At 31.5% G+C, this 26,915-nt stretch overlaps 3 protein-coding genes across 8 annotated transcripts; all 3 read left to right on the forward strand.

Annotated features, from left to right (window-relative positions):
• Positions 1-313: 313 nt before the first annotated feature.
• On the forward strand, positions 314-2,989 carry LOC107916352 (F-box/kelch-repeat protein At5g60570). 3 transcript variants are annotated; one of them, XM_041102953.1, is made up of 3 exons: positions 315-793; positions 939-1,009; positions 2,070-2,989. In XM_041102953.1, the coding sequence occupies exons 2-3, from the start codon at positions 984-986 to the stop codon at positions 2,710-2,712; spliced, it is 669 nt and encodes a 222-aa protein (XP_040958887.1). In that variant the 5' UTR covers positions 315-793; positions 939-983; the 3' UTR covers positions 2,713-2,989. The 3 variants fall into 3 exon arrangements, with proteins under 3 accessions (XP_040958886.1, XP_040958887.1, XP_016701101.1); XM_016845612.2 differs by having other exon boundaries at positions 316-793; positions 2,073-2,989; XM_041102952.1 differs by having other exon boundaries at positions 314-793; positions 939-2,989.
• A 426-nt stretch (positions 2,990-3,415) lies between these two features.
• Positions 3,416-11,952, forward strand: LOC107916351 (serine/threonine protein phosphatase 2A 55 kDa regulatory subunit B beta isoform). Of its 4 annotated transcripts, none has more exons than XR_005919583.1 (15): positions 3,416-3,881; positions 5,436-5,539; positions 5,637-5,735; positions 5,840-5,959; positions 6,339-6,524; positions 7,251-7,342; positions 8,469-8,587; positions 8,796-8,919; positions 9,414-9,537; positions 10,238-10,306; positions 10,402-10,493; positions 10,596-10,673; positions 10,786-10,853; positions 11,013-11,237; positions 11,732-11,952. XR_005919583.1 is itself a non-coding variant. In XM_016845611.2 (14 exons), the coding sequence occupies exons 1-14, from the start codon at positions 3,770-3,772 to the stop codon at positions 11,147-11,149; spliced, it is 1,524 nt and encodes a 507-aa protein (XP_016701100.2). In that variant the 5' UTR covers positions 3,506-3,769; the 3' UTR covers positions 11,150-11,952. The 4 variants fall into 4 exon arrangements, 1 of the variants encoding a protein (XP_016701100.2); XR_001689467.2 differs by having other exon boundaries at positions 3,507-3,881; positions 6,339-6,527; positions 11,013-11,575; XR_001689468.2 differs by having other exon boundaries at positions 3,507-3,881; positions 6,339-6,527.
• An 11,172-nt stretch (positions 11,953-23,124) lies between these two features.
• On the forward strand, positions 23,125-24,583 carry LOC107916350 (dof zinc finger protein DOF3.1). Its single transcript, XM_016845609.2, has one exon. The coding sequence runs from the start codon at positions 23,709-23,711 to the stop codon at positions 24,468-24,470; it is 762 nt and encodes a 253-aa protein (XP_016701098.2). The 5' UTR covers positions 23,125-23,708; the 3' UTR covers positions 24,471-24,583.
• The last annotated feature ends 2,332 nt before the right edge of the window (positions 24,584-26,915 follow it).

The following is a 26,915-nucleotide window of genomic DNA, read 5'->3' on the forward strand; positions in this document are numbered from 1 at the left end:
TTTGCCTAAGGACTCAAATTCAAACTTTGAAGATAATATTATTAAAAGGAGTAATTATAAATTACAAAAATAAACTTCGAATATGAACTGTAAAACAGACATAAAGTATTAAAAGAATCTCATAAGTCCTAACAAAGAAAAAGAATTATCATTATTATTTTTATCATTAAGAAAAAAAAATTATTACATGCACGAGAAAATATATAAAAAGAACAAAAAGTAACACTTTGATCCACTTACCAATCAAAGACGGTAAAAACTGAGAAAAGTCACAGCTTGTGACTTGATCATCTATACATACAAAACTAAGGGTCTGTTTGATTGTAGTAAAATATTTTCGGGAGAAGGTTTTCAGCCTTTTCCAGTGTTTGCTTGGCTGAAAATATTTTCCTCACCTAAAATCAATTACAAACACGGGAAAAAGAAGCCTTTAATCTTGGAAAATGTCTTACCGTTTCTAATTCGGTAAGACATTTTCAGGAAAATTTTAGACACTGATCTTCCCTTTCCCTTCCTCTTCCCCTTCCCCTTCCCCTATCCTTGACACCTGTTCTTCTGCTTGCCATCAGCCAACACCGATTCTTAACACCAGACACCGGTGTTCATCAACCTTTTTTCTATGTTTTGATTTTGGAGCAATAATTGAGGGAATCAGAAAATGGAGAAAACTGATGGGATTGGGAAAGAAAATGGAAGCACAGAAGAAAAGCAAAGTTTCAAAGATGGATCAATTTGTGGGTATAATTCGCTTCACCACCTCTTGAGCGCAAATCTCAAGCCTCAACTCTACCAGGTCTTTTCTTTTTCTTTTTTCCCACTTTCCGGGTTGTAATTTATCTGTCTCCACTTTGTTGATTTAATTGGGTATTTTTTGTTTTTCTTAGTCTGGCCATGCACTGGGCAAAAAATTCCAATCTTTCTTGTTATTTTTCTTTCAGATTTCAAGAAAGGAAGATTGAAAGGATTACTTAGGCAAAGTGTGAATGATCTCTCAATGGAAGTTGATGAGGTATAGATTTTTGTTGTCTTTTGAATAAAAAAGGGACATTAATGGGCTGAAGCTTTGATTTGAGTTAGTCTTAGGCAATATTGCTTGCGTTCTTGATACTGCTTTCATGCAGATTTTGTTGCAACATCTATTCATTTTTGGTTTTCTTGGGTATATTCGTATCAATGGCAGTGCAATCTCAGGCTTGATCTTTTTATGAGTCTATATGATCTGTTAATTTGCCCATAGGAAGATGGTACAGAAGTGATGCATTGTTAATTTACTGAACCATACTGTGTTATCAAGGTGTGCCTATGCTTTTGCACCTTAGCTTCAGACAACCAAAGGACCTCAGACCCTTTTGGGCTAGGCACATTTGATTAGGCGCTCGCCTAGTGTGCGTAGGCGTGCTTTTTTGTAAGGCGATGGGCATATAAAATCCGCCTAATTGAAGTTCTCTTTAATTACTTTTGTTTTCAACTTTTTCATTAGATGTACATTTACTTGTAAGAAATGAGATATTATCAAAACTCTATTTTGTAATATTTGTGTATTGAACAACAGTCATGGAACCAATAGGAACTTTTGCATATTGGCCAACAATAAAAAAGTTCCTTGTTTTGTAGATAAATTGGATAAAAGTGTTTTATCATAATTATATTGCTTAACCTTACATATACGCACCACATATACATATATGCATATGCATGCATATTGCACCTTACTTCAATCAGGTGAACGCTTTTTTGTCCATTCTGCCTAAGGCAATACAAGGGTTTTTAGCACCTGGAGTGTACCTTTATCCCTTGGCAATACAAGGGTTTGAACACTGGGTTTACTTGGCTTGTAATATGCCTTGGGAAGCTTTTGATCCTATGAGACAGAAATGGATGAGATTACCTAGGATTCCATGTGATGATTGTTTTACTTATGCTAACAAGGAGTCTCTTGCAGTGGGGAGTGAATTACTTGTATTTGGTCATGAATTGTCAGGATTTGCTATTTGGATGTATAGTGTGGTTACCCACAATTGGTCGAAATGCCCCCTAATGAATTTGCCTCGTTGTCTGTTTGGTTCTAGCAGCCTTGGGGAGATAGCCATTGTTGCTAGGGGAAGTGATAAGAATGGCAATGTCTTACAATCTGCTGAACTCTACAATTCTGAAGTAGGTACTTGGCAAACATTGCCTGACATGAACTTTCCGCATAAACTATGTTCGAGATTTTTTATGGATGGGAAGTTTTATGTGATTGGGGGCATGTCAAGTCATACAGATTGTTTGACTTGTGATGAAGAGTACAATATTGAGACAAGGTCATGGTGGAGGATAGAAAATATGTACCCTGGTCACGATGCAGGTACGTTTCGTCCTGCTATGCGTTCACCTCCTTTAGTTGCTGTTGTAAATAATCAACTTTACTCTACTGATCAAGCAACTAATGAAGTTAAGAAATATGATAAGGTTAATAACTCATGGAGTGTTGTGAAGAGACTACCTGTGAGGGCAGACTCTTCCTACGGTTGGGGGCTGGCATTTAAAGGATGCGGAAACAGTTTACTAGTAATAGGAGCTGGAGGTCATGGAGGGCATGATGATGGAGTAATTGTTTTGCAGTCTTGGAATCCAGAGGAGGGAAACAGGGATGGACAAGAGTGGAATGTGCTTGCTGTCAAGGCACGGGCAGGGGCTTTTGTGTATAATTGTGCGGTAATGGGCTGTTAATGAGAGTTGCCGCATCTTTGGTGCAAACATCGACATCTGGAAGACCAAGATCAACGATCCTCTATCTGTTATAATTTTTATTGTCTCAGTATCATTAATTTTATTGTTCTTTTTCCCATTTTATGATTCAGAAGAATAATTGACCTCGAATCAATTTCTTAAAGTTACCAACTGATTGTGTTGATCCCTCTATTGCAAGCATTAACCTCATACCAAGTAATGACTGGTTCCATTTATCTTGTACTTTGGCATTGAATTCATTTCTCGTAATTGCTTTTATGCTGAGCGTAATTTCATCAGGAGATCACTACAATTGATTCACTACTAATTAGTACATTTCGAAAGTAGTTTGCAATGCTTTTATATTTTAATAATTGAGTATTATTATATATTTAATTTGATTTATTTACTTGTAAATAAATCATTGCAATATATGTAAAAACAATTAAAAATATAAAAATTTATTAATATATATTAATATATGTAAAAATAACTTTTTCAGAAAATATTTTTAGGAAATCTGCCAAGGAGCGAAAAATATTTTACACAGATTCAATCAAACACTAGAAAATATTTTTCAGTAAATTATTTTACAGAAAAGTAAAATATTTTTCAAAAATAAAATATTTTACTGGCAATCAAACGGAACTTAAAGTAAAAAAGCTTAGGGTTTAAGATAGTATTTTCCTTCTCCTACGAAGTCATTTTAATCCTCGGGAAATCTAAAAATTCCAAATTTCTCCTTCCCAGATAGAGAGAAAACAAGCATTTTTTTTAAAAAATTTTATATATTATTTTTAATAAGAGGGAGAATATTTGGGTGTCTGTTTTTTGTTTTTCTTCGAGCTACTACCAATGGTTGAAACTTGAAATAAAACAAAATTTCATTGTTCCCCTTTCCAATTTAAGGAGAAAAAAGGGGGGGGGAAGCTAACTCAATATGCGATTTTTTATTTGATTCAGGGAGTGTGGTAAAATCTAGCTCGTTAAAATTTCCATATTTTTTATTGAATATCACATACTGAAAAACTCAAGAAGAGAAAAGCCAAAAAAAAAAATGAACGGAGGAGATGAGGTGGTCACAGCTCCGGCAGGCCCGCCACAACCGTTGGATTGGAAATTCTCTCAGGTATTTGGTGAACGAACGGCTGGAGAAGAAGTTCAAGAAGGTAATTTCTTATTGCTTTTGGATCTAATTGGTATTGTGCTGGTTCTATTGGAATTAGGGTTTATTTTAGTGATTGGGACATAGTTGGGATCATGAGCTATTGAGTAATTGTTGTTTATGTTAATGGGCAAGGAAAAAAAATCTTGACTTTTTTTGGGGGGAGGGGGGTTGCGGCTGCTTAGATTTGGGAAAAATACTGGGTTTGAGACAATGCTTTGAATCATTACTGGGTAATAGTTTTGTGAGAAAAAAAAGTAGTGTGGAAGTGAACTTGGTGAAGTTAGTGATGTTGCATGCACAGATAAGTTGTGCCCCTTTTGTTTTTTGTACTATTAAATTAACCATAGTGGTTTGAAACTCAAATTTTTTTCTACATATTATGTGGTTGTCAGATTTCAGTGATGGTAACTGATTAATAGTATTGATCACTGAATGGGAACTGGAATCTGGGCATTATCACTCTATTAGGATGGAGCTAGATTATGTTCTAGGAGTTTATGTATGTCGTTTTAAGTCTTAATTCATGCATGGATTACTACATTGATTTGCCATGGGTTTATTATTTATATGCTGGAAGTAAAGGCAGGTACATTTTAAGTACTCCTGAGATCACTTGGTGTGTTTTAGTTTGGTTATGAAAGGGTTATGTCATGGCAAACTTTCTAGCAAATGGGACAGGCAGAAAGGACATTATACTATCAGTTGAATGATGTAAGAGTATTGATATTTGGCCTTTTTGATAGTTAAAATTTCATATTTTGTCTCAGTAAGTCAATAGTGAAACTTGGCTTAACAAGTTGAGTTAAATCCTGTGTAAGTATACGGTGGGTAAACATCAAAGTCCTTGACTTCTTCTGAAACAGATGAGCAGATACATTTCGTTATGAAAAGAGTTATAGAAATAGCTTGATGATACTCAGCTTAATGACACTATAAGAATTAGCTAGTAGACAAAAATGGGAAGTTTGAGGTGTAGACATTATATTCTGTTGATGATAACTTATAGTCTTAACTAATATTTCAAATTTCAATTTTGAATTGTGGAAAAGCAATGAATGATAAGTCTCTTTGGCAAGAATTCTTTCTTGGAAAGCATTATCTTGGATCATGTGATCGTCTAAGTGCTTGTCATTTGCTCTCTCTCTCTCCCTCCCTCCTTTCCCTTCTCATGTCTCCAAATTAAGCCCATCATTGCCACAGTGATTTTCCCCCCTTAAGCTTGTCAGAATAATTGGGTGAAAGGGCTATGAGAATGTATACTACGGTGGCTGTGAATTATTCTTGGTAAGTCTTGGCAGAAATAGTTAATAGTTTATCAAATTGTAACCTTTCTTGTGTTCTCAGAGAGGAGGAAAGATTTAGTATAGAAAAAATGATCAAGAGACTTAAGATTTCTGATATTCAATGGTAAGGGAAAAGATTTGACCTTCTTCCCTAGCAATAGCATTGCAGTTTCTTTATAGAAAGTTGGTCAGTCTTGATAAAGTTTTACCATTACTCTTATTGCACTGGCAGTACAATTGTATTTTCTTAATAATTTCTTTTCCTGCTGCAGTTGATATTATTTCAGCAATTGAATTTGATAAAACTGGGGATCACCTGGCCACTGGTGACCGTGGGGGCCGGGTTGTTCTCTTTGAGAGGACAGATACCAAGGATGTGGGTTTTGCTACCTTCACTGATGTTAATATATTAACTTAGTGTTTTTCTATCATTTCAACTTTATAGTAACTTTTTTTCTTTTTTCAATTTATAGCATGATGCACTGAGAAGGGATTTGGAGAGAATGGACCACCCAATTAATCGGCACCCTGAGTTCCGTTACAAGACAGAGTTCCAAAGCCATGAGCCTGAGGTGCGCTATCATCACATTTTGATGCTATGATGCACGCACAGTGTCACTTGTTTTACTCTGTGCTCTATTTTTATGCATTGGTTTTTTATTTTTGTTTTTTACAGTTTGACTATCTCAAGAGCTTGGAAATAGAGGAAAAAATCAACAAAATCAGATGGTGCCAAACAGCCAATGGTGCCCTATTTCTCCTTTCTACAAATGATAAAACCATCAAGTTTTGGAAGGTAGGAAGGAAACTTTTGCTGCAACTGTTTCTTAACTGTATGGCTTTCAGTTTGATTGTAGATTATCTACGTGGTCACTTTGTTTGTAATAAGTAGTGGTTGGTATTTTAGTATTGATGGGGTTTTGCATCAAGTTAGTTCATGCATTTTACTGGAATATGTTATTTAAACTATGGCAATGGTACTGGTGCATGGATAGAACAGTATATGGAATTCTTTTATGAAATGGCTACTTAGGCAAGATTAAAACATGCTTGGTAATGTTTCTCCTTTTTTTTTCTATCTATAAGCATATTCAATGATTCATATTATGATTTCTTGCTCTGCTTTTGCCATTATACCCATTTATTTCTCTGCGAACTGTCTGTGGGTTCAACAGGTACAAGAAAAGAAGGTCAAAAAAATTTCTGAAATGAATTTGGACCCTCCAAAAGCTGTAGGAAATGGCTGCGTGGCTAGTTCAAGTAATTCTAATAGTCCCACACCTGGTCTTGCAAATGGAGGTTCCCCTGACAATGATTTTTCTTTCCCACCAGGAGGCCTGCCATCATTGCGTTTGCCTGTGGTAGTTGTACTCTACGCAATTATTTTAATTATCCTGTGCTTTAAGTTGTAGGCTGAACTTTGAGTACCTCTTAAGCTAAATGAATTCTATGCTCAAGGCTAGGGAGGATGGTGAAAAACTTAATAGAGTTTAATAGAAGTGCCAATAAGGTGATAACCTTCTTTTATCATCAGATTTTTCCTAGGAGTACTTCAACCATGTATGGGACCTTTTTTTGGTGGGGAAGGCCCATGGGACTAAGGGTCAGTTCTTCATTGCTTAAAAAAAGCACTTTTGACTCCAAAAACACTTTTTGACAGCAATGCTAAACACTCAAATTTTAAACTAAACTTTTCAAAAGCACTTCTCAAAAGCACTTTTCAAAAGCAATGAAGAACTGGCCCTAAGTATTCGGCCTTTTTGCTTGATTTCTTAAAAGCATGTCCTTCTAGATATTTCTGTTAAATATAATGTTGGGATATAGATTCTATCCTGTTATATATTATCATTAGGAATCTGCCTCTTCTTGTTGTTCACATCTTTTTGGACAACTGGCCCCTAGCAACCATAAGTGGCTCAAGTCCTTTGAAGACCACATTGTTATTCAGTCTTTTCCTTTTCCTTTTGGCCAGAGAGGAGGGTTATGATTTTTTGATTGAATAATCATGAACCTTTTTTAATTGTTTTAATTCTTCTTGATCTTTTGCTGAGCGCTAAGCTTTAACCTTTAATCTTTACTATTTCTAGGTAACTAGTCAGGAAACCAACCTAGTAGCTAGATGTCGAAGAGTATATGCCCATGCTCATGATTATCACATCAATTCCATTTCAAATAACAGGTAGCTATTCTCTTTTGGCTTTGTGCAATTTTATTGTGCTTTGCCTTTATTTGGTTCTATTTGACAATTAATAGAAGAGGAAGTAAGGAAGCATCTTTTCCTCTTTATGATATATATATTATAAACCAGGTGTACTAGCTTTTTATTCTCTGATTGAATAAAACCCATTGACACCTGAGACACTTGAATGCCCTTATCAAGAGTGTCAGTCTGATATATGCGTATTTTCTGTGTTTTCTTTTTGTTGATTATATTTGGTCCTTTGCAGTGACATTCTTAGGGATCTCCTGAGAAAGAGATGTTTACTAATTTTAGTTTCTAAATTGGAGTAGAAAGTTAAAACTGGCATGAACTGGGCTTCTTTCTTTCTTTTTTCATTCAAACTTCGATACTTCTTGTTTTTCTGAAGGCATAGAATTTCCCAGCTATAATAATGTTGTATGATTTACAAAATAATTATTATATAATGAATCTTGATTCCTTAACAACATTATGTTGCTGAACTCCTTGTGTTGTCATGTCCAAGCAAGAAGCTGTAATTGTGAATGGTCTCTGATTATGCCTTTTATGCTTTAGAAATGAAAGGGTGATTAATCATCTTGACGAAACTGGAGAACTTCTAAACAATAGGTCATAGGATTACATGCTATATAATGAATGGAGGTTGTTTTTCAGGATTGTTTTTCATTCTCTAGGTCTCTGAGTCATCACATTCTTATTTTGCATGAAAATTTGGCATGTTGGCCCTATCAACCGAGCATGCTTTACTCCCAAGTAACCCTTGAAGCATGAGAGTTTTTAGCTCATAGTAAATATTTAAACCTTGAAGGATTTATATTTTATCACAGAGTTGTCTAGTCTGACTTGAAGTTGGAGTGTTCAACAATGTTTTCTGTGCTATTATTAGTCTAATTCATGTAATTTTTTTTTTGAAATCCTTGTGGTGATATTTAAGCTTCTTGACATTCAGGCTTGTCTGCGGTTTATGTTTTATTGGATTATAACAGTTATGCGGTTATATGAGAAGAGTGAGTGTGTGTGCATGTTTGGAGCTACATCATGTTTTTCTTTCCATCATTAGCTTCATATTCCAAAATATACTGATACACTCTCTTATCTTTCCCAGTGACGGCGAAACTTTTATATCAGCTGATGATCTGCGTATAAATCTTTGGAACTTGGAAATCAGCAATCAAAGTTTCAATATCGTTGATGTAAAGCCTGCAAACATGGAGGATCTAACTGGTAAGCCTCTTAGCATATTGTTATTTCTTCTCTGCTGCTTCAGTTATTGTATTTGCAACTTCAATTCTATTTAAGAAATTCATAAAAGTGTGCTCGTGATAAGTTCCTGTCAAGCACCTTTTGGGTTAATAGTTCGTTTTAGGTTCCTAGGTTTGTTCAACTGTAAGGTTTGTTGAGGTTTGAACTATTACTATTTCTATCTTTGCAGAGGTTATAACATCGGCAGAGTTCCACCCTACCCACTGTAATATGTTAGCGTATAGTAGTTCAAAAGGCTCAATTCGTCTCATTGATTTGCGGCAGTCAGCTTTGTGTGATTTTCATGCCAAATTGTAAGTGTCTTACTTTTTTGGTTTTTTTTTTTTGCTGAATCTACTTGCACTTAAGAGGTGACAAACTGGTAGTTTGGGTTGTTTGGGTTTGCGCTGTTTTGGACTTCAGCCCTTTCATGTTCAGTTTTTTTCAAATTCAAATCCTTTTTTATTTTAGTTGAGTTTGTGTTTGGGCTAGTTATATAATTTTTTTAGATTTTTATGAAAGATAAAAAAACCATTTTAGCTTGCTTTTTGAGTTCAGGTTTTTTCAGATTCAGTTCTTTTCAGGTTCAGATTTTATCGGGTTTGGGTCTTTGACTTTTTTGGTCAAATGTTTGGGAAGGTTCAGATTTGGGGTTTGCACAGGGCTTTGGGTTTAATTTGCCACCTCAACTTACAATTCCAGTTTTTACCTAAATAGTAAAATACCATTCCTGGTATGAAGAGGATCCAGTTGTTATTTGCTTTCAGTATCCTTTCTGTGAATAATAAGTACTACTCTATGGTGACAGATTTGAAGAACCAGAGGCACCTGGTTCTAGATCATTTTTTACAGAGATAATTGCCTCGATCTCAGATATTAAATTTGCAAAGGACGGAAGATATATGCTTAGCCGTGATTACATGACTCTTAAGGTTTGGCTTTGTTTCATTTTGTTTGTCCCCTTGTTTCCCCTTTGATATATATAATTATACTTTGCATTGCCTGAACGTCACATTATGCATGCAATTTTTCTTAAGCACACCATGAGGACTTTCTATGCTGTTGAATCCCTAATGTAATTATCCTTTGGCTCATCTTGCAAGACATTGACAGAATTTGATCATGAAGCTTTTAAAACCTTTCGCTGCAATTATCTGTCTTTAAAGATTCTTGTTTGCAAACGTTTAACACAAATTGATTAAAATTGAATACAACAATTGGTTTTGTTGGTATTTTGGCTAGGAATCAAATACTCAAATTTTGTTTATCTCGTAGAGAGCTTATCATGAAGACATGAAAAGGTGGGGTGAGAGTAAATGTTTTGGTAGCTTCTTCCATTCAGTATTTGAGCATGTATAGACAAGTTCACTGTTTTTAAAGTAAATTGCTGTATATGATTTTGTTCTCCATTCTCTATTTGAATCAATCACGTGCCATTTTGTTTCGATGTTTTGATCTTTGTATGTTGAATTCTCACCATATTTCCTACTTCCTTTCAGCTGTAAGACTTCTGATGGTGGTTTGAAACTTGATAATTGATTTTGTTCTTCATATCGTATATGTTTGATGTCTTGTTTAATGGGGATCTTAGGATTTATCATCTAACTTTGATTATGTATCACTTGGTTGTAGCTGTGGGACATCAATATGGATTCTGGTCCAGTTTCAACTTTCCAGGTTCATGAATATTTGAGACCTAAGGTATGATTTCTATCTTCTGAAACAGATCAAATTAGTCATATCTGGGTCGTGCCATGTCACTCAGAGCTGATTATCCCATTCTTTAATTGTTTCAGCTATGTGATTTGTACGAAAATGATTCTATCTTTGACAAATTTGAGTGTTGCCTAAGTGGTGATGGATTGCGTGTGGCAACAGGTTCCTACAGGTCTGTTCTGAACAAATCATTTAGTCTTTTGTTCTTCTTCTTCTTCTTCATCTTCTTCTTCTTCCATGTAACATAATATATGCAATTCCTCTGTGATTTCAGCAATCTATTCCGTGTATTTGGTTGTGCCCCTGGAAGCACAGAGGCAACTACTTTGGAAGCCAGCAAAAATCCAGTGAGGTAAAATATACACTCTAGCTGAGCAAAAGATAAGGAGTGTTGTGAAATGTGATTTATGGTTTCCATATTGATGTTAGATTGTTATTAGTCATAAACATCCATGTCTTTTCAGGAGACAGGTTCAGATGCCCTCAAGGCCCTCCAGATCCCTAAGCAGTATAACACGTGTTGTTAGACGAGGTAGTGATTTGGTGTTTGTTTGTTGCCTTCTATGACTTGTTAACTTTGCAGTTGTTTCTTTTATTTATTATTTTTTTTTTTTGGGTGGAGGGGGGGTGGGGGGCAGTGGTTATTGATTTGTACTGAAATGCTGCTATCTGGTTGAATTTGTTGTACCAGGGGCTGAAACCTCTGGAGTAGATGCAAATGGAAATTCTTTCGATTTCACAACAAAGTTGCTGCACCTAGCATGGCACCCAACCGAAAACTCAATAGCCTGTGCTGCTGCAAATAGCTTGTACATGTACTATGCATAAAAGATGGTCCAAGAAATGTATTTGCATGGTTAACTTTTTGTTGGGTTGCTGATGGCAAAAGCTCCTTTTTTCCTTTCCCCCAAAACTGGTGAGTTAAAGGTTACACATAGATTCTCACACTTTCAGATGCCCCTAAAACCCATAGCACATGCCATTGTATCAAAAGATCAAGAAATGGTTGCCACAGATCCATGAAGAAGCAACTTGTGTTTGTTCCTGGGTGGGGCAGCTGATTCCCTTTTTCTCTCCTCCCTCCCGAACCGCAAAAGATCCCTTATTCCTGTTCTCATCTTTTTTATCACCCCCTCATCCCCAATCTTCTAAAATAGAAGATGGGAGTATGTTTCTAGATTTGTGTTGGGTTGAAGTTACCAGAGAATGTGATTGTAACTATAGAATGTTCAGTATTTGCCACTAGGTTTTAAGGTAAAATGTTAGTCTTCCTTTTTTTTTATAATTTTTTAACTAAAAAATCTTGGTGGGGGAGAATCTGTTGATACTTTCAGTCTATCAATTTTTTTTATTGATTCTTTTCTCATGTTTTGGAACTTCATCTGTTTCTCCATTGATTTTTGTGACTAGGTTTTGCCCCAAATGACACTGGAATTTTGACTCCAAATACCCAACTTTAAAAAGACGAAGATCTGTATACAAAGAATGGGTTGTCGATGTTGGGATTTAGATTTTAGACTTGTTGGATGTTATTATATCTCGAATTGTCCTTTAACCCCCACTTTATTTACAATACTTTGTTGTACCATGTAATCACCATTAGCTCAAGGAAAGTTAAGTTTTGGTTCTCATTGAAATTCAATTATAAACCCACTTCAGATTTGATTAGAATCAGTTGCTTAATCATGCACTAAGCTTTGAAAACAAGTATTACCTTCTCCAAGCAAAGAAAACCCTGTTGTAATAACCACAAGTAGTTTCCAGTAATGCTCAAACTCCCTAGTGGGATGTTATCGATCTTGTTGCATAATGCTTGCATGGCAGCACCAAATATCCAATTCCTTGCCTTATTGATTATATTTGCTTGTAGAGATTTGGATCATATAATTAGCTGTTATAAGTAAAAATGACTAAGCTTTTTACCTAATCTTTCACCTTAGAAAAGTAGGTCAACCAATTATTAACGTGTTTATGTGTTAATAGTTATAATTCAAATATTTTCAATTTCATTACCAATGTTAATAAATTTAAATATTTTGGTCATTTCTCCATTAAACAGTCAACAGAAAGATGATGTGGTCTTCTAATTGATATAATGATAAATTTAGCTCTTAATATTTACATATTTTGTCAATTGAATTCTAAGTTTGAGAAGTTTAGCGCTCAATGTTTACATATTTTATCAATTTAATTTTTATTATTAAAATCAAAAAAAATAAAAAATTAAAAACTGATTAAAAATACAAAATATATACAAAATGAGAAAAATGCATAAATATTATTTTAAAAAATTAAAGTTTCTGTTCTGGCTTTTCATTAATTAATGATAAGAACACTCTGTATTGAAGGAAGTATTTGGGCTTGCGTTAGGGAAGGAAAACAAGAGTTTACGGGGGTATTTCAACACTGCTCTAAAACATTATAGTTGGTTAGATTTGTGGAAAACAAAAATAAACTAAAATAAGAAGATCAGACACTGGTTGAGTTGTTGGGGAATTACTACTGTTCCTAATAATATCTCTATCATGCTCTTGATTGTGGGGGCTTCAACAGTTGCAACCCAAGCTATTGTTTTGAGGGCCCAAGGGTGTTGAGAACAGCTACAATTCCATTTTGTTATCAGTTGAACTACTAACACATGGGGTTTTTTTATTTAATTGTGCTACTGACAGAGAGGTATTTATGGCACCCATGTTTCATCACACCATTCAATTCCTTAACACTTCACCTAAACCCATCACCTTCATTATTTCCTTCATCTTCCTTGGATTTGTCTTGTGCTACTTCATACTTTTGGGTAAATTATATTACTTATAAATTTATCAAATTCAAAAGGTATTTGAAAGTTTTTGTTTAAGTTATTAGGCTGTTAAAATCGTCACTTTATGGTCTTCTCTATTTGTATTGCCGACACCAATTAAAAGCTCTCATATCCTCCTCTACAGTTTAACTTTTTTTTTATGAAATAGTTTTCAATATCACGAATCTGTAAATCAAAACCTGAACAACTTTATTCTTCAATCTCCAACAGTAATCATCAAATTAACTTGAATCATTGCTACATTGTTCTACTCATCAATAGATATTGTTCCATGTTATTGTTTGTCAAATCGTCACTTAGAGCTCATCAACCATACTTTTAAAAGAAAGAAAGAGAAAAAAAGAATAACCTAATGACTTAAATGAAAACTTCTGAATAGTTCAATAACTATTTTGTAGCTATTTCATAACTTTCTAAAGTTGAGTAACCAATATATAAACATACTAATAATTTAGTAACATGTACATATGTTTATCTTGAATTTCTTTAAACAATCTTTTTAGAAATTCCATAAAAGAAATATGATGCTCGTAAATTTTGATTTGACATTTTAGCAAATTTTAGTAGCCAAATGGAATTTTTGGTCTTTGAAGTACACGCAAATGGAGGACACAGTCGTGCATTCAAAGCTTATTTTAATGGGTTTAAGGCATCGAATCTGCATATGACGATTGAAAACATCTTTTACAATATATATAAAATATAAAAATGGAGCAAAATACCCACTAAGACTACTCAAATCAGTCGCTGCTCATTTTTTTAGGGTTTGCAAACATAATTTTCCCCTCAAAATAACACCTTTTCTTTTTCTTTTTTATATTATCCTTCATATTAATACTACTTTCATTATTAATTTGTTCTTAAAAATGAAATAAATTAAAATATTGGATTATATAAATTTTTAACGTAATATTTGTGTATAAATGCTCGTGTAAATAAATATCTGAAGTTCAAAAACTTTTTTAAAATATTTTAACTGTTATGAATATCTTATTAAGTAGATGTCTACTTTAAATTCTAATAGTTATTAGAATTAGATCTCTACTTCTTCTATACTTCTTATGCCTATAAATAGAGACTATGATGAAACATTGTAATCACCCCTTTTGATCAATAAAATACATTCTCTGTTGCTTTCATGTTTTTTTTGTTCTTTATTTTCCCTATCTCTCTTTATTTTATAACACATTATCAGCATGATCTTGCTTAAAGTGATAGTTCCTTTTATCGACGATCAAATTTATTCTCCATGATTTTCAATTTCTTTGACAGCAAGATGCAAAGTTTTTACAAGAAGTTTCTTTTATTTAATGTTTCATATCTGATTATTAATTTTCATTCTTCTTTTATTATATGTTATCATTGTTTTGATTAACTTATTTTACTTTTTGTTCTTAAGGATGATGAAATATTTGATACTGTTATCTATATGAAATCAAGAATATTTTCGAATTATCTCATACCTTCTAGTGATGACGATGATGTTAAAGATCTTCAAGTATATTTTACTATGTTTTATTTATTGTTTATTATAATTGGAGACTAATCATGACAACATGCATAGATAGATTTTGATTTGAAATCTCACGCATGTTTGCGATGGTGATTATGAAATAAAGAATCTATTGGGATGTTTATAAGTCCGTCCTACTAGATTTGTTGCATTCTCCGAAGTGAATGTAAACATAAAGAAAATAAAAGATTTACTCATGGACCACTAAAAGTGGGAACATGGTAATAAATAAGAGAATAATGAGAGTTCTCAAGATAACTCTTCAAAGGATAAAGATAACTTATGTTATCAATGTGACATGAAAAGATTATTAGCCACATATGTGGCGTATGGCCAAATATTTTGTTTCTGTTAATATTTTTTGAGGAATGATATGAAAATGTAGTAATGAATTCTATCATTACAGATAGAAAATATTTATCTTATTTGGTACTAAAAAAACAAATATTATTCCAATATTTGAGAATACAAAATTAGTTGAAAGCTGTAATATCCCGAAAATTACTACTGTAATACCCCAAAAATTACTACAGTAAGAAAGTACGTATCCTTGATAGTAAAATAAGGAAATAAAGTGACAAAAAGGGAAATTTTTGAGTTATGGCAACATTGAGAATTATATTATGACATATTAATTCAAGAAAGGATTAAATTTTAAAAGTGAGAAAAGTTTTGTTGCCCAAGAGTAAATACTCAAAATTTGAGGGATTAAAGTATAAATACAAAAAAGTTGAAGGACCAATAATGTAAATATTTTAAGGGTGGAATAATCTAGAAACTAAGGAAAATGGATGAATTAGGACCAAATTGAAAAGGTGAAGAATTTTGAGGGACTAAATCACAATTTTACCAAATTAAGTGATGACTCAAGGATGAAATTTTTAAAGATTATAAAAGGAAAAATGGTCAATTAGAAGAGAGAGAAATCTAGAAGATAATGATGATGTTGGAGATATTTTATATGAATTAATTAAATAAATATTAGTTTATTAATATTTTAATTTGATTTTTAAATGATATTTTATTATTTTATTAGTATTTTATTTAGTATATATAAGAAAAGAAAGATGAGGAATCATCCATTCCACCATATTTCCATGCAACTAACGTGAGAAGAGAGGAGAAGAAAGAAAGTTTTACTTTCTTTACAATTTGGTCCTTCCACCAAAAATTTACCATTTTCACCTAGAAATCAAAAGAATTTCCATAGCTTCCAAGAGAGAAGAATAACAAGGAGACAATAGGGAGCTAGAATATCAAGTTAGATTCAAGAAATAGAAGATGGAGGAGAGAGAAAATCAAGTTAAAGATTGAAATCAATAGCACAAGGTAAGAATATCAAGATTTCAATATATTTTTAAGTTTGATATTATTGAAAAAGCATGGAAATGATGTTATAGTAGAGTTTTCTTATATAAGGTCTTATGTTCTTGATATATTAGTGAAGAGAAATAAGTGAAAGTGATGGGAAATATTATAGAGAAAAGGGAATAAGGGAGTTATATAACTAGTAATCAACATTTTGCACTAAAACAGTTTTGGACATCAGCAGTAGGTTAATTTTGAAAAATCACCATAAATTTTTTAAATATAATTAGAGTATGAATAAAATATTGAAATAAAGCTTATTGAGTCTAGTTTCTCATAGAATAAACGATGTAAGTAATGGAATTGTAAATCATGAGATATAATAAATTTTGTGAGACAAGGTCAGAATGAATTTGGGTTCCCCTGTTCTGACTTTGAAAAATAATTAAAAATTGTAAAAACATAATTATGGGTTATAATTTATATTTTTAAAATCCTTAATGAGTCTATTTTCAATATAAATAAATGTTAACATCATCTGAATTCTGTAAAAAGAGATAATTAATTTTTAGTGAAGAGGGGTCGGAACAGTCAAACAGTGAAAAAGGGGAAACTTTAAAGAATAAACTGTACTTATTGGCTTAACAAAAAATTTTGAAAATTTTATGGTAAGAATATATGTGAGTCTAGTTTCAGAGAAAATTTTCAGATCTCAATTCGGAGTTCTTTACCTTAAGATATAATTAATTTAGTGACTATGACTCAAGTGAATAGCTTGTTATGAGTAAACAAGTTAATAGTGGTATTATGTATATATCAAGGATGTGGAATGGAGTGGAGGAGGAGGAAAAATATATGTGAATATTCAACTAATATGAGTTTATTTTAAAATATCTAATTTACATGTTTTAGGTTTAGGGACTAAATTGAATAAAAATAAAATTTTAAGGGTAATTTTGTAAAAATGTCAAAAAGTGACCAAATTGCATGAAATGAATTATTTTATTATTTAAATTAATAAATTAAATGAAATATTAATTTATATTAAGATTGGGAGGAAATTCGAGGAAAATAAGAAATTATCAAAATGTCCCTAAATTTTGGTATTTCTGCAATTTAGCCTGGTAAGTTCGTGTAACTTGAATTATATTCTTAGATGATTGAAATATATATATTGGATTGAGAAATTGATTTGAATTGTGAACATGAGAAATTGTGAATTGAATGAAATGGAAATGAAGCTTTGAATTACATGAGTAAATATCGGGTCTCGTAGGCCCTATTTGTTATGAATATAATATTTCGAGGATATGTTGTAAAGAATTATAAAAGCACGTTAATAATTTGAAAGTTTTAATTCGGATGAAATTTTGTAACTCGGTTTAATATGTATGCAAATGTATGTATTCTAGTAATGCCTCGTACCCTATTCCGACGCCGAATACGGGTAAGGGGTGGTACAATGTGATATCGCTAGATTCGGTCATAACGTTTAGACCGGGTTTGGGGTGTTACAAAAGCTCTAGAAGAGATAATATATCACTATCTAAAAAGCATAAAATTTGTGATGGTTAATGCATTACTTCTAAAAGTTATTTGTAATGGATCTCATATTGAGATTGTGAATGAGGAAAATATTATATTTCATATGAATAAAAAAAGGGGATTGAGTTATTAATTTATAATCTTTATGATATTCTTTTGTCATCATCCCTATTAAAGGGTTGAAAATAAAATATTTGACTGTGAAATATCTACTCATGAGCAATAGAATATGATAATTCTATCTAAAGCTTATTATGGTTGGATGCACCTAAAGTTGCAAGTATTTTTTAAAAACTGTGAGTATAACTCTACAGTATTCAAAATAAGTTCTCAATTAAAATTACGTGGTAAAATATTACTGATGAGAACTTGTAAGAGAGAAAACTTATGTATGAAAAGTCATTGGTTATGTACCTGTTATACACATGGAAAATAAGATCCACTCTCAAAGTTTGCTATTAATAGATTTTTGGGCATTTGAAGATTTTGGCATATTCCCTGAAGCAAATACTGCATATAATTATTTGAAAATTATATTTATTAACTTGGTGGCATTATAGACTTCACATTGATTTAGACACTTTCAATAGTAAATGTCACAATAGTACTTATATGTGGATATAAATTAAAAGGAATGATATAAAATTATCAATTTGTTACAATTTGGTACAATTGAAACACATGTTAAAGTAAACTAGAAGTTTACTAATACAAATGTGTTTACTACTTGGCGTGACCAGTTAGATCATCCTAGATCGTATATGATGCGAAAATTAATTGAGAATTCATATGGACATCTATTAAAGAGTCGGAAGATTCTTTAATTTAAAGAATTTTCATTTGTTACTTGTTCTCAATAAAATTTGGTTCTTAGAAACTCACTAGCTAAAGTTGAGATTTAATGTCTTGCATTTCTGAAATGAATATGGGCTCATTCATCCACCATGTGGATGGTTTTATATGATTTTGGTAGATGCATCTACAAAATAATCACGTATGTATTATCAACTTGCAACCTGTCGTTTGTAAGATTACTTGTTTAAATAATTAATTTCAAATCATGCAATAAAGACAATTCATCTTGCTAATACTGATGAGTTTATGTCTCAGTCTTTTATTGGTTGAGTTTGAAAAACTTTTGTAAAAGTTTGCGCATAATGGTTTAGAGAAATTATTGATTGAACACCTTTGATTAATGTTTAAACTATTACTTATGAGAACTGAACTTCCTATTTCAACATGAAATTATGTTGATTTACGTGTTGTATGCATCAAGCCAATAAGTTATAAAACTCCCCATTACAATTAGTTTTTGATCAAGAGCCAAATATTTCTCATCTTTGAATTTTTGTATGTGCGTATATGTTCCAATTGCTCCACCACAACGCACAAAGATGAGTGAATCCTCAAAGAAAATGGGGAATATATATTAATGACAAGTTTCTTTGTATTATTAGATGTTTTGAATGCATTGGAGATTCAATTATGACATTATTTGTGATTACAATTTTGATTCGATAGTTTTCTCGACATTAGGGGAAGAGAAATAATAACTTGTAATAAGTTAGAGGGAGAGTAATTTGAACCAGAAGTTCAATAAGGATAACTCATTACAAGTTAACTATAGATGTATTTACAAACTTAATGAGAATAACCAAGTGTTATATAGATTGATCGGTTCAAAAGATGAAAATTTCTTCTAGATGGTCATATAGTGGAGGCGGATGCTCCAGAAGAGACCCAAGACATAACTAATAAGTAAAACTCCAGAAGAGATTCAATTACCTGAAACTGAATTTTAAAATAATGAAAATAAGATATCTTGATAAGTTATGTCAATTCGAGAAAATGTGGAACCGATTAATAAAAGTGGTCGACAATGATTTTACATGTAATATTATTATTGAAATAATGAAATAAAAGGAGGATCCTGAATAAATCTATTGAGAAATATAGATATAGAATAAATTGATCAAAATAAAAAGACGCAACTCAAGTACAATTAAATTTGTGGAGTTTTTAGACTAGTAGTCCAAATATCTAAAGGTATAAAGCCAATAAGGGTGCAAATGAAGTAGTTTTGCAAAAGCGGAATAAAAATATAAAGTTTTTCGCTAAGTACTGGTATTGATTATGAAAAGATATAATATTCTTTTGTGGTGGATGGAATAACCTTTAGATATATTATTAAACTGATAATTCATAAAAGATTTAACTTGCGTCTAATGGTTGTTGTTACAACCTTTATAAATCACACTATATAGTAAAGTTTATATTAAAATCTTTGAAGGATTTAGAATGCTAGAAGCATATTGAAATTCTTGGGAAATTATTTAGTTATATGAATTGAAATAATTTGAACATATGTGGTAAATTTGAGTAGTTGAAGGAGGATTATAAAATGATCCAAAATACCTATTTATGTTTTTATATAAGAATCATGATTAAAGTTTGTTATGACTATTGTTGAATCTTCTGAAGAGATCAAAATATATTTCCCCAAATTTTCCTCACTCATGACTTTTAAAAGAATGGTAATATAAATGCTTAGCAATACATTCAAATAGTCATTTGAAAAACTAGTATTCAAGATTGAACACGTAGAATATGAGAAAGTATGTTATGTTTTCATGAGGAGGAGTAAATACGCGTTGTACTCTTTTTTTCTTAATCGAGGTTTTGTCCCATTGGGTTTTTCTGGTAAGGTTTTTTATGATACAGCATATTATGCGTATTATAGATTGTGTACTCTTTTTTCTTCATTAAGTTTTTATCCCAAAGGGTTTTTCCTAATAAAGTTTTAACGAGGCACATTATCTACCAATGGACAACCAAGAGGGAGTGTTATGAATATTTTATTAAGTGGATGTCCATCATAATCAAGATAAAATTTTGGTGTACTTTAAATTCTAATAGTTATTAGAATTAGATTTATACTTCTTATACCTATAAATAGATACTATAAAGAAGCATTGTAATCACTAATTTTAATCAATAAAGTACATTCTCTGTTGTTTTCATATTTTCTTTATTCTTTATTATCCCCTATCTCTCTTTATTTTATAATATTAACTTCATTTTTATTTTATTTTTCATTTTGTGAATGTGTCAAAAAAAAACTCGTTTAAATAAACAAACAAAGCCTTAATAAATGGGTTCTGTACTATTTTAAAAAAAAATAATTTCACTCTTATAGTTTGATTTTTTTTTCTAATTTTTTACTTTTTAAAATATGTATTTTTATTTTTAAGATCAATTTTATTAATTTTGTCAAATAACAAGACACGGCTTATTTTCTTAACATATGATGACTTGACATTATGACTTTTTTTATGGTTAAATATTTTTGCACATTTATATGTCATATCACCGTATATTAAAAAATAGTGATGTTAAATTATTTAATAAAATTAATGAAAAAAAGTTGATCTTATAACTAAAAACGCGTAGTACAGTATAGGATTGTGATCAGTTTAATTTGGTTTGGTTATTCTCGATTTTTCCATAATAATTTTGGGTTTTGAATCTTATTTTAACCAAATAGATTGGGTTTATAATTTTTGGACATTATTTAATAAAATTTAAAAATAAATTCAAAATTTTTTTTAAAATGATAATTTTTCAAGTAAATAAAAAATCATTAATAAATTATTTTTATTACTTTAAATATAAAACATTTATTTCTTAAATCATAAAATAGAAATTAATAAAAAAAAACATTTTACAACAGTTGTATATAATTGAACTAGAGAGAGAGAAGAGTAAAATCGTAAGCAGTGTGAAATGGGTGGGAAGATATGAGGCACGGCATTTGAGCCGTGTTGCGTGCTGACAGGACAGGACGTATCACATTAAGGCTCAATAAGCCACGCTAGGCCTCTTGGGCCCTACTCCCCACTCTTTCCCTTAATCATAGCCGTTCATTATTCTGTTGATGGGTCCCCTTGTAATTATTAATCTCCCCTTTTCCACGACACTATATTTTCCCATCTCTTGTTCTCCAATCATTTTATTAACAGCGATATATATATATTTTTGAAGTTTACCAATATTATTTTAAATATAATTAATAATAATAGCAAATGAGACTTTATTTAAGTTCGAAATTTATTATGCACAATTTTATGTATAGGTTTTTGAGTCATTTTATGTTCAATTGTCGTTAGTAGATTTAGTCCAATTGGTTTAGTTAGATTGTCGGCTTTAGTCTATAAATTTATATTAATTTGTAATGTAATGGTTTGATTCTATATTCTGATTACTTAAGCTATCAATTTTTAATAATTTGATAGGGAGCTTCTGGAATGATAATATTGGTGAAGGACACGCGGACAACAAAAAATAATTTATATGAGTTTGAATTTTTTTTAAATGGATGAGTATAAATTTTATTGTTTAATATATTAATAAGTTTGACATTAAAAAATTAAATTTTTCATTATTTTAAATAATATAGCTTTTTTTTTCATTTAAACTACACAACGTATTAGAAAAAGTAATATTAATTAATTAATAATAAATAAAATCATATTAATGATCATTTTTATTTTTTAAAATCGCTAACATCATAGTTAATTTTATTTATTATTAGTGTACACATCTAAATTGAATCAAATTCTAAATTCAATTCTCAAAATAAGTTTTTTTATTTTTGAAATTTAATTTTTAAGCTTTTCAGGATAGGTTTTATCTTTATTCAAACTCATAATAAGTGTCAAGAAATTCATCTTGAATTACACTTTCATTTTAATTTAAACTATTCAATTTAATATTATTTTAAATTATGATTATAAAATAAAAAAAATAAACTAGGAATTGTTTCCGTTGACTTCTACGTGACATGAATTGTTATTTATAAAATCATAAGGAATAAACAAATTGATCCTTTTGATCTTATAGTCTAAATAACCTGATTACCAAATTAATCATATGTTTTAAGGTTAATGCAACATTGTTAATCATTCCTTTGGTATCTGTTTTCCGAGTAAGATATGGGTAAATTATACCATTAGTCACTAAATTATGAGTATGTTTTTGTTTTGGTCATTTAATTAAAAAAATTATATTTTGATTACTGAACTATTCAAAAGTCTTTATTTAAGTCATTGGGTTGTTAAAATACTATATAGCTTTCTCGATTCGCATTGCTTACACCAATTGAAAGCTCTCTTTCCCCTTCTCTTCTACAGTTCATTTTTTTCATAAAACAACTTTAGAGGTTAAGAATCCACCAACTAAAATTCAAATATTGATAGTTACATTAACTTGGATCTAAGACATATTCTTCTATTCGTTAATGGTTATTGATCCATTGTACTGATTGTCGAATCGTCACTTAAAACTTACTGACGTAACTTTTAAAAAAAATAGTTCAATGATCAAATTGTAATTTTTTAATTAAATGACAAAAAAAATTACGTAACTAATCGCAGTTTACCCATAAAATATTTGTAGAAAAAAACAAAGGCAATGAACAGCAATGTGAATCAAGATGCATTCCAATAAGCTTACGTAAAAAGATCAGAAATTAGTTTTAGAAATATATTTTTAATTACTAAAAAAGGCAATAGCAAAATCTAGAAAACCTTCGAGAGCGCCTATAGATGAAGTTATTTATGTAATTTTGGGGTAAGAAAATGAGACAAGCTTGGTTGGGTCTGTCTATTTGAAGTCTAGTGGTCACTCTCAGACAGATACACATAGATGTTCAGCCTCTTCTTCTTACAGGGTTTTCAGACTGCAAATATCTTCTTTCTATACTTTTTTAAGTATTGGAATCCTTGATGTAGAAAAAAAGAAAACCAGCTTTGACAAATTTTAGGTTGCTGTTTGTCTCCTCTATATCTATCTTCAAGTTTCCTTGATTCAAAACTGAAAGCTACAACTCTTTCTTTTGGTTGTTTAGGATTGATTTTTGTAAAAGGCTTCATATTTCTTATTATTATCTTCGTCCTCCAGTTCCAATATATTTGTGTGAAAACAGAAAAGAAGAAGAAGAAGAAAATATCCTTCCTTTTTTGTCTTGTTTCAAAGTTTAACCAACTACCCTTTTCGCCACTTCACAAACTTTATCAGCTTTTCAATTCCTTGAAGAAGAAGAAGAAAGCCTCAAAATTCAACCCATATTCTCCATAGAAACGAAACTTTATCTTCAAATTCAATCAAGCAGCGAGGGCTTGAGGTGTGGAGGAGTATTTAAAATGCAAGACCCAATGGGCTTTCACCAAATGAAAGCGCCGGCTTTTCAAGAGCTAGAGCAGCAGCAGCTGAAATGCCCCCGCTGTGACTCAACCAACACCAAATTCTGTTACTACAACAACTATAACTTGTCTCAGCCCCGCCATTTCTGCAAGAACTGCCGCCGTTACTGGACTAAAGGAGGCGCCCTCCGTAACATACCCGTCGGTGGCGGCACCCGTAAGGGCACCAAACGCTCCTCCTCCTCCTCCACCAACAACCCTAAGCGCCAGCCCAACCCCTCTCCAGACCCCACCCCAAACCAAAAAATCCCTGATCCCTCTCCGCCGCCGCCGACATCATCATCATCGTCGATGTTTCCCCAGCAGATTGTTTTGAGCTCGGGGGCTCAGAATTCGGACTCGGATATCGACTCGACGCGGATGTATCTGTTGCCGGTTGATCATCAAGATGGGAAGATGATGGATATCGGCGGGAGCTTCAGCTCGCTTTTGGCTTCGACTGGGCAGTTTGGAAACCTTCTAGAAGGGTTTAATTCAAATGGGTCGGGTTTAAAAACGCTGAATCATTTTGGAGGGAATTTGGATTCGGGTTGTGAAATGGATCAGAGTTCGGGTGGGGACCCGCGATTCGTAGAGAGCAGTAAAAACGGAGAGAGTTATTTGGATGCACAGGGCGGTAGGGATACAAGTTGTTGGAGTGGCGATAGCAATGGCTGGCCAGATCTTTCTATTTACACTCCAGGTTCAAGTTTACGGAGATAGAAATTACATTCGACTATTTTAAAATTTTATAAATAAATTAAATCTTTATTGTACTCACACACAGATTTTCATATTTAATTTGTGCACCAATAAAAAAGTTTACTTTGTTAAAATGTTTATTTCAGATTTTATTTGGCACGAAACAAATATGAATATTTAGGTTAATTTCAGGAATTGTTTTATTATTTTAATAAAAGAAATTACCATGGAAGGTGATGGTGGTGACCATAAATAAATAAATAGAAACGGTTTTAAATGTTTGTGTGTGTTAGTATGGTGTTGAAGAGGGATTTGACAAATTCCGCTTTGTTGTTTTATGAAATTGGTGGAGTGGGAAAAGATAGAGCAAATCCAACCTCCATGGTTAAAGCTCTAAATGTTTGAGGATTTTTTTGTCTTTAAAGAGCCAGACAAAATTGAACTCTCCCCAAATTTTGACTAAATTTAACTATATCTATATCTAAAAAGGAATTGCAAATATCATTTAAATTTATGTTGTACTTTGAAAACTCAAATTTAACTTGTTTAATCTTTTGAAGACTTATTTACACCTCATTCATTCGAATGTTATAATGGATTGAACTTAAATGCTATTTAGAGATGTCGATTGAGTCTTAATTCGATTGGTATGGATATTATTATCATTGTAGAAAGACGTGAATTTGAGTGCGTTGAAGCGCGTTATCCTCCTATTTATGGGTTACTATAAATACAAGAAAAAAAATAAATATGAAATTATTAAAAAAATGTCAAAAAGCTTGTTCTTATCACTAATAAAAAATGAAGCATATTTATTTGAGATGAAATTTTGAACTAAAAAGAATTGAATATAGCTAAATGGACCACCCACTTTAATATGTGTTGTGATATATTGGACCACCCATTTGGTTTGACAATGTCATGTCATCTCTATAAGTGCAACCAAAAAAGAAAAAAACCAGAGGGGAGAAATCATTAGGCATGCAAAAGAAGAGAAAACAAAAATGGGTGGAATCAGGTTTCTTAGACAAATGGAGGGTGGTAAATTGAAATGAAAATTTTGATAAGAATAGGATATATGCTTTGTGCTGGGCTGGCCCTCCCATATCGCTGCCAATTTGGCAACTTGGATTTCTTCTAACATCCAATTCAAACTTTTATTCATACAATGAAGTTAAAAAAGATAACATTTTATATTTTAATAATATTAATTAGCGAGATTTAGATTGTATTTTTAGTAAAATTTCATTTACTAAAGATTATTTTAATTTAATAAAATATGGTTATTATATTTTTATATAAACTAAATAACATCTTAAATAAAATTTATCATTTTTATTTCACTTAAGAATAAAACAACTTTTATTAAAATTTAAGACAAAAGGTTGTTATAAAAAACTCATTTAATAAATAGTGTAATTCATACTTTATGATTGTTATTATTATAGATGAAAAGTTATTATAGGGTAAAAATAAAATATAAAAAGTATTTTAATTAAGAAAAAAAATAGTCACGAGTAGGTTTTTGGAGTTTGTCATATGTCATTTTTTTATATATTTTTTAATTTCTATAAAAACACATGCCAACATCCTAAACTTACTTTCAAAATTCTTTTATTTTAGTGTATAAAATAATTACCAAAAAATATATGCATAAAATGTGAAGAGAATATTCACTTATGACTCATTTGGTTTGCTGGAATGGAATGATCATTCTATGATAATGGGATAGAGCTGTTGTAACATTCCTGACATTTTTCAAGACGCAAACAATGTCAATTTAAGTTGACACATGTTCGAAATTTTCATAGAAGACAAAAATAGAATTATTAGTGTTAGTGGAGAGGATAATTAGATAAGATAGGAAAATAAAAAGACTTTTGAATTTAGAGAAATTTAATTAAGGGGTGGACTAAATTGAAATAGTGTAAGAAGTATTGGGGCATATTGTAAAATGTAAAAATAAGATATGATGGAATTAGATGGATGAGAAAAAGAGAAAGGATTTGGAGTGCAAATTGACCATAAAAGTACATGGAGATGTGATGGTAATGATGATAATTAGATTTTATTTTAAATAAAATAATAATAATAAATGCATAGGTATTTTAAAAGAAAGTTGTAAAAGAATGGAGAAAAAAAAAGAAAGAAAAGAAGAAGAAGAAGCTATCATCTTTTCCTCAAGTTTCTCCCTCCCATCTTCATCGAGTTTCACTTTCTTTCATCTTTGCCCCTTTCCACCATTTTAAACTTTTCCAAGCTTCAAATTCTAAAATTCTTCATAGATTTTTAATGAAATTAATAGAACAATTACATAGTAAACTCATTCCCTGGTAAAGCTAGCTAATAGCCATTTTGGAGGAGAAAGAAAAGTGAAAAAAAGTTAAGGGTTTTGAGTAAATGAAGTAAGAATGATGAGTCTTCTTAAAGGATTTCTTATTTATCTAAGTAAAAGCATGGATATGA

Source organism: Gossypium hirsutum, chromosome D10 (genome assembly GCF_007990345.1).
Source record: "Gossypium hirsutum isolate 1008001.06 chromosome D10, Gossypium_hirsutum_v2.1, whole genome shotgun sequence".
Classification (NCBI taxonomy): domain Eukaryota; kingdom Viridiplantae; phylum Streptophyta; class Magnoliopsida; order Malvales; family Malvaceae; genus Gossypium; species Gossypium hirsutum.